General features: G+C 48.2%; 1 protein-coding gene across 2 annotated transcripts; it reads right to left on the bottom strand.

The window, feature by feature from the left end:
• Nucleotides 1-700: 700 nt before the first annotated feature.
• Nucleotides 701-7670, bottom strand: LMO2 (LIM domain only 2). 2 transcript variants are annotated; one of them, XM_027728775.2, is made up of 4 exons: nt 7404-7670; nt 7111-7288; nt 3862-4077; nt 701-1685 (listed from the first exon to the last, which is right to left on the bottom strand). In XM_027728775.2, exons 1-4 carry the CDS (start codon nt 7408-7410, stop codon nt 1466-1468), a joined length of 621 nt encoding a protein of 206 aa, XP_027584576.1. In that variant the 5' UTR covers nt 7411-7670; the 3' UTR covers nt 701-1465. The 2 variants fall into 2 exon arrangements, with proteins under 2 accessions (XP_027584576.1, XP_039241969.1); XM_039386035.1 differs by having other exon boundaries at nt 7575-7656.
• Nucleotides 7671-7917: the final 247 nt, after the last annotated feature.

Genomic DNA, 7917 nt, shown 5'->3' with positions numbered 1-7917 from the left:
ATTTCATTAAGTGTAGTTTCCACTTCCACTAGTAATAAGATTTAAGAGTTTTGTCCCCAACGCTTGTTGTGGCAACAAAATCAAGAAAAGTCAAACGAGCTCTCAGAATATCCATTGTAAAATGCAAAGTGTTGTCATTGATCTGTGCTGCTACTTGGATGGGAGATGCCTTAAGTGACAAATTTATTGAAAATAATCAAATTGATACCCATAGGTATGGGTGTTATTCCTGATGCGTTAGTTCTGATGGGGGGAATGGACATGCTAAGTGTATTCTAAGTGGATAGGACTTGTTCAGTTCTGTCAAAAGGTTTAAATTTTAGTGTATTTGAGCACAACTTGCAGTTCTAGTGATACCTATCTCAAAAAGGGTAACATATAATCAGAAAAACAGAGACAGATGAGAAATAGAGATTGTCAGAGGTGAGAAACAGCTTTCATGCAAGAAGGAATTTAGACTATTTATCCTAGAGAAAACAAGTTGGAGGAAATATGATACCACAGAATCATAGAATGGTTTGGGTTGGAAGGGACCTCAAAGATCAGCCAGTTCCAACTCCCTGCCGTGGGCAGGGACACCTTCCACTAGACCAGGTTGCTCCGAGCCCCAACAAGAAAATAAATAATACAACCAAAATCCAGCCCAACTCAAAAAAAAAAAAAAAAAAAAAAAAAAAAAAAAGAAAAGGAATAACAACACTTAATTCTTCCATTATTTTTATTAAAGCTGCAGAGTCTTACTACACACAACGAATATTTTATTGATATAATCTAAGTTAATAAAATAGTTGAACAACTCTTTAGATTTATATTTGTATAGAAATGATCTGGGGAACATCTCATCTCAAAACAGCAGTGCCCGAAAACAACTATACAGCAGGATTTTTTAAAAGAAGAGTTTGGGACTAGAGGATGCACTGTTCATTCCCAAAGGAAAAACAAAAAATCCATGCAAAAATAACCCCCACCCTCCTCCTGCTTTCTTTCCCATCCAAAGTGGAAGGCCATGTGGAATGACCACGTCAGGGATGGTTCTTTCCTTCCAGTATTCCTCCTCACACCTAATTTGGGAGCTGTAGTCTAAACTTAATTCATTAAAACAAGACAAAAAGAAAATTTAATTGCACAATCCTAGTCTGCAGGTGATGACATCATAACATCTCTTTACAGAAGTCCCTACTCTTTCCCAGCTGGGAGAATTGGTTATGGAGTTGTGTTTGTCCCCGTGGCTGATGTCAGTTACTGTCCATGTGGTCACCACAAGTCAGTCTATCTGCTATTGCTTTGCTCTCCCTCCTTCACCTATGTGTAGTTTACATTCTATGTGGCACTGCCTGCAAAGGGCCGACTCCGTGGTGTTTCCCCCCCTTTTAAATTCCACAGCTCCAGTGTCGATCTCCTCACTGCAGCTGGGCACCGGCATCGCCCGCGAGATGTCTGTGACAGACTCTGAGACACGTCCTTGCTAGATCATCCCATTGATCTTAGTCCACTCGTAGATGTCCTGTTCACACACTATGTCCGAGTTGATGAGGAGGTATCTGTCCCCAACACAGAAATGTTTCTGGCAGGCAGCGCATTTGAAGCATTCCAGGTGATACACCTTGTCCTTCACCCTCATGGTCATCTCGTAGGCCCGGATTCGCTTGTCGCAGGAGGCGCAGAGCCCGTCCTGGCCGAAGAGCCTGGAACAACACGGCAGAGGAGTGAGCAGAGTTCCTTTGCTGGGAGGTGGGAAAAACCACATCAAAACAAGGACACAACCCCAGTGCCTCGAGCCATTAGTCATAGCAGTGTGGAGTTAGAAAGACTTGGAAAAGATGAGGAAAGCTGCCGAGCAGAGCTGGAAACTTTGCAACACCAAAAACTGAAGCAGAAAATCCAAGGTCCTCACCTGCTTTCAGTATCATGGAAGCAGAGTATGGTTTGGGTTGGAAGGAACTGTAAAGTCCATGCAGTTCCAACCCCTGCCATGGGCAGGGACACCTTCCACTAGACCAGGTTGCTCCAACCCCTATCCAACTTGGCCTTGGACACTTCCAGGGATGGGGCAGCCACAACTTCTCTGGGCAACCTGTGCCAGGGCCTCACCACCCTCACAGGGAAGGATTTCTTCTAATATCCAATCTAAATCTCCTCAAATCTATCAATATAATTTACTTCTCTGATCAATGACCTTATCCTGAATTGCTGAGCACTTCAGGAAGAGGTTCCCCAGAATATTGCACAAAGTTGTGCCCTGCTAATACTTCCACTTCTGTAAATGACAAATTACCTTTCCATGGATAAATGTTGCTTGTCTTCAGCTGTGCTTTGTAGTTTAAGGAAAGGATTAAAGGGAAAGAACATAATTTCTTTCATCTACCAGGAGATGTCACTGTTCGCTTCTGCCCAACAAAAGTAATGCTAAGGTTACACAAAGGTTGCCAAATTTTTCATTAACGGGGGAAGATATTATCTGTTGCATTATTAAATAAATAAAAGGATTGAATTTCATTGCAAGACAATGCATTAATTGTATTGCCATACTTCCTGTTGCTTCCATTTTAAGATGAAAAGTATTTGGGGAGTCTAATTAACACTGGATCACTGCTAGATTTACAAGTGGTCCCATTAGCAGAACTTAGTCCTTACTTTCAGCTTAGCAAAATTCCCATCAGCAAAGCTCAGGGACAGCATAATTAGGGAGTCCACTGAGATTTTGGTATAGTTTTTATTGGCAGGTAAATCAGCCTTCAGTGAAATAGCTGGAAAAATACCATTAAATATCATTATTCTGTTCCCTGACACGTTAGGGATCCATTAGAAGAAATGGAACACAACCAGAAGAAATGGAACACATTTTAATTGTACTCAAGAATGTAAAGATCCTTTGTTACCAATTTTTATGAAATATATTAATCTCCAACTAATCCTTCTACTTACAAATTTTGGGAAAAACTGACAGGTAGAGGGTTATCAACGAAAATACCCATAAGAAGTAACAACACTGACCCTGTAGGGTTCACCTGGAGCTGTGGGGTTATGTCTGTGCAGACCACAAGATGCCAACAACCCCAAGTCCTAGGAGCTCTTACTATGTTCTTCACATTATCAAATAATTCTGATTTATCCACCACATGTAGCAATGCTTTTGTTTCCATTAGAAAATGCCTTTTTTTAAACAAGATTTTAAAGACTTAACTGTAAACAACTCCAAGTTTTTTATCTAACCAACACAGATAATCTTTAGATTTGTCTAGAAGTTACTGAAGAATCCCAGCAATACTATAAAGCATCTGGACATGAAACCCAAAATTATGAAGACAGGCTGAGAGAGCTGTGGGTTTCAGCCTGGAGAAGAGACAGCTCTGGGGAAACCTTATAACACCTACCAGTGCCTAAAGGGGCTCCAAGAGAGCTGGAGAGGGACTTTGGACAAGGGCTTGAAGTGCCAGGACAAGGGGGAATGGCTTCACACTGCAAGAGAGTGGGTTTAGATTAAATATTGGCAAGGAATTCTTCCCTGTGAGGGTGGTGAGACCCTGGCACAGGTTGCCCAGAGAAGCTGTGGCTGCCCCATCCCTGGAAGTGCTGGACGGGGCTTGGAGCAACCTGGTCTAGTGGAAGGTGTCCTTGCTCATGGCAGGGGGTTGGAACGAGATGATCTTTAAGATCCCTTCCAACCCCAACCATTCTGGGATTCTACAAGTATGATACGAGTCCACATCTCAAACCCGAGCTGCGTCACACTCCCGGCTGCTGTCAGGCCTTAAGAGCAATTAAAAATCAATTCCTTATTCCTCGCTGTACTCACTAAATGAACAAGCAAAGCTGAAATGTGAAGGAGAGGGCTGAAGGTGTGAGGAGTGGGTTGTGTACCTGAGATAGTCCCTCCTGCAGAGCTTTCTGCCCAGTTTGTAGTAGAGGCGTCTCCCCACCTCGCCGAGCCTGCAGCCACAGAGGTCGCAGCTCAGACAGTCCTCGTGCCAGTACTGGTCGATGGCCTTCAGGAAATACCGGTCCCCAATGTTCTGCTGGCACCCTCCACATGTCAGCAGAGAAGGGGGGATCTGGAGGACTTCATCCACTGGCTCCCTGAGGGAATGAGAGAATCATTGGAGTTGGAAAGTCAACTCTGATCTGAAAGCATCTGTGTGAGGAGAAGGAAAAGCAAAATAAAACACGTTGGAATAGGGATTATATCCTTTTTTTTATTCCATCTCACCAAGGGCTAAAGGACTAGAAATGGCACCTGAGGGATTTTACACTTTCCATTGGGAAATGTAAATTTGAAGGCTGAGTCTGAGGATGTCATTTCCCTGAACACCATGAAATGAATAAATGCAACAGATGAGACCAGTGCCCAACTGGTTTGAGATTCACTGCTGGTTTTAATAGAGCCAGAATTTTACCTCATGTTAGTGCAGGACTTCTTTTTTGCCTTAGCCAAGGACATGAATCCACTGGGATGGGTCTCTATACTCAAGCAAATATTTGGGATTACACATTAGACACACAAATCTTTATTGTGATATTAGCATTGACTAGTCAGCACCTTATGCTGTTGCTTTTTTAAAAAGCTCTGAAATCTAAGATGGTTCTGGTAATATCTGGGGATAAAGCAAGAATTTTCTTCAAAACTATTTTCTTAAGGAATTCTCTTCTTTGTCTTTTTGGGTAATTTTACAAGTTAAGAGAAGAAAAAAAAAAAAAAGAACAGCAAAAAAATTCAAAGGAAGGTGCCTGAGCTCAGTTCTGTAAGGTTTTGGCTTCACTCAAACCCCATGGAAGTCACTAAAAAATCTCTTGGATCCATCTTCTAAGCACTTGCTTAATTTCAAACCTGTGGGAACTAGAGTGGACCCCCAAATTTTTTCATGTTATTTGTTTCTTGCTCTAACACAGAGCCCTTCAGCAAATTGTTTCTGTCACTGGTCTGTCCTCCCTTGGGCTGGTGGGGGTAGAGGAGACCTACACTGATGGAGAAGGAGCTGGCTGCTCACAGTTTCCAACAGGCAACAGGAAAAAATTATATTACTCCTGCTTATTTACTGGATCAGCAGTTTTCTGGGCAAAAATGACTTTCTTCAGCAGGGAGGAATGACCTCTGGTCAAGAACTTCTGGGCTGAGAAAGTGATCCTGCAGTTTTTATTTAGGCAAGCTGAGCCCTGAGATATTATCTGGTTATATTCTGCTCTGGTTTTCACTCTTCTAAGTTTAAACTGCTGTGCCCTGCAAGTTGTGTGGTAACATCCTTCTCCTGCCAGCTCTCCATCCTGTGAGTTTTCATTAAAAATCATGGGGAACTCATGATTAGGCCCTGGTTTTTCCAAATGTATCCTTTTGGGCTCCATTACTCCCTTTCCTAATGTGTGGGCTCCATTCTGGCAACTCCTGAGAGCCTTCCAATAGGAAACACACATCATTATCCTTTATTATCCTTTATTTGAAACTTCAGATGCATCCCAAAATATTCCATCTGAGGGGTGTTTGGGAATCCCAAGCCAGGTTTCTTGGACAGCCCTAAACTCCAGAACAGCCCAACAGATGTTTATGCAGAACAGCATTCCTGGTTTACACATTAAGCTTTTTGATGTCCATAGATTCCTAAGCCAGCACTTAAGTCACTAGAACACAAGGCAGGTAAATAAATAAAGATTAAAAAACTTTGTAGTTGAAAGTTGGACATCATTAGGAGCTTGGATTAGCATTTCTTAAAAAACAGCATAAAAGAAGAGAAAATGTAACATGTAAAACATCAGATGTGACATGGAATGAAGTGATTTAATCCCCAAAAGCAGCGGTTCCCATGTGTTCACTCCGGGCTCCAAGTAATGGCATTTTTAGTATCTCACAGGAAACAAACCACGAATGACTCAATTTACTCTGAGTGATGTTTGAAGCGTTATCTGCAAATGAAGATTTTATAATTCTTTTTTTTTCTTCCCTCTTATCATGATTCCAAACAATCCTAAGTGCAGTTATTAGCATGTGCAGGGCTGAAGTGACCCTGGGTCTGTGCTGAGCTCCCATCCCTGGGTGTGCAGGAGGGACGGGACAGCAGGAGCACAGCCCAAAAGCCTGGATCGGGGTACTGGAGCCAGTCCCTTCTCTGAGTGGAAAACCCAGCGAGGGAAATTCTCATCTCCTACATCCCGGCCATCAAGTCTTTCTCCATGCCCTTAGCAGAACACCCAGCCCCCACCAAAGCAGTTTCTATGAGCTCTTGAAAGTTGCATCATGAAAACGTGGAAGTTGGGCACCCGCAGACAAAACAGCCCCGACCTTCCACTGATGGGCTGCAGAGAGCTGGGCAGACCAGGGATGGGGCACAGGGGGTCCCTAGGGATGGGGCAGGGAGGTTTCCCTCCCTGAAAAACCTTCAGGCTTGGGAAGCGGGATGCTGTCCCTCTCTCCTAGCATCCCCAGCACCCCGGGGTGGGATGAGTGGTGCCTGCCGGGAGGGGGGTTGTGTGTGTCCTGCGCCTCTCTGCTGTCGCTGCTGCTCTTTCCCACAACTCGGGGGGCTCTCCCCAACCTCCCCCACGCCGCCAGCCCCGCGGGTCGGGGCAGCCTGAGCGCAGTGCCCGGTGTCCCCGGTGCGGCGCCTCCGAGCGTCTCCAGCACCGCGGGGTGGGATGAGCGGGTGGGAGATTCCCTGCCCGGGGCCGGGGGGGTGCGTTTGCCTGCTCCCGGCTGCTCCGTCCCACAGCTCGGGGGGCCCTTCCCAACCTCCCCCAGATCGTGAGCCTCGCGGGTCGGGGCATCCCGGCCGCCGGTGCTCGGTGTCGCCGGCGCGGCATCTCCAGCACTCCGGGGTGGGATGAGCGGGTGGGACATTCCCTGCCCGGGGTGGGGAGTGCGTCCGTCTGCTCCTGGCTGCTCCTTCCCACAACTTGGGGGGCTTTCCCCATCGCCAGCCCCGCGGGCCGGGCATCCCGGTGCGGTTCCAGTGCGGGGGCAGCGAGGAGCGAGGGCTGGTGCCGAAGCCCTGCGGGGCTGCCGGGCACACAATGCCAGTGGTGGCTCCGTCGGGGAGGACGAGGTGGCACCGGGAGCCTCTTGGGGAAGGATGGACAGCGGAGATGGAGAATGGGGAGGACCGGTCAGAAAAAGCAGCCACTTACTCGGAAGGATCGAGGCTTTTCCTCTCGATGGCCGATGACATTGGCAGGGCCGGTTCCTTTGTGGCGTGCCGGTGGTGGGCTCTGCCCCCGCCGGCTGCGCACAGGGTGTCTGCCCGCGGAGCCTTGTCTCCAGCCGCGCTCCCTCGCCGGCCCGCGATGACATTCACAGGATTTCCTCCTGCAGCACCGACACACAGACACAAACAGGCGCTGGGGCTGCGTTCCAGCCCCGCACCTCCCTCCTCTCCCCCCTCCACCCCCATCCCCGCACTGCCCCCGCCCGCAGCTCTGACCTCCCATCCCCGCCGCGCTCCCCCCGCGCCCCGGCCGGCGGGGCCGCTCCCGATCCCGCTCCCGATCCCGCTCCCGCGGGCGGGGGGCGGCGGCCGCGGCCGCCACCGCGGCTACTCCGCGCCCGGCGCTCGCTGCGGGCGGCGGGACCCGCAGCCCCGCGGGGTTATTACTGCGCGGCTCGGCCCCCGGGGCTCTGCTTTCATTTCCTTTTTCCTGATCGCGGTTCAAATACAATGGGAGGAAATCACGCTTTAAAGAGACAGATGCCCGTTTTCTTTAACTGCACCCCTGGGGGCTCGGCGGGGCGAGCGGCAGCGTCGCGGCTCGATGGGTTGTTTAAAGGGGCAGAACGGGGCTCTCTGGAGCCGGGGCTGCGGGCTGCCAAGGCTTTCTCCTCCCTTATTATTCCTTTGCTAACGTTGGCTGGGTGGGCAACCTGAAAATCATCCCAAGGGCTGGGAAAAAATAAGCGCCTGGCTCTGTGCTCTGCCGCCTTCCCAGCCCCACACAGGA

This window comes from Pipra filicauda, unplaced genomic scaffold (genome assembly GCF_003945595.2).
Source record: "Pipra filicauda isolate LSUMZ 115617 unplaced genomic scaffold, ASM394559v2 scaffold45_size4122338_pilon, whole genome shotgun sequence".
Lineage (NCBI taxonomy): Eukaryota > Metazoa > Chordata > Aves > Passeriformes > Pipridae > Pipra > Pipra filicauda.
Note: the sequence above shows the minus strand (reverse complement) of the source record. Positions and strands in the feature narration are given on the sequence as shown.

Excerpts from the sequence above, each read along its gene's own strand:
- LMO2 (XM_027728775.2), bottom strand. Across the intron at positions 4,078-7,110 it reads AAAAGCCTCGATCCTTCCGA|GGAGCCAGTGGATGAAGTCC; the intron begins GTAAGTGGCTGC and ends TCATTCCCTCAG. Across the intron at positions 1,686-3,861 it reads TGCAGGAGGGACTATCTCAG|GCTCTTCGGCCAGGACGGGC; the intron begins GTACACAACCCA and ends GTGTTGTTCCAG.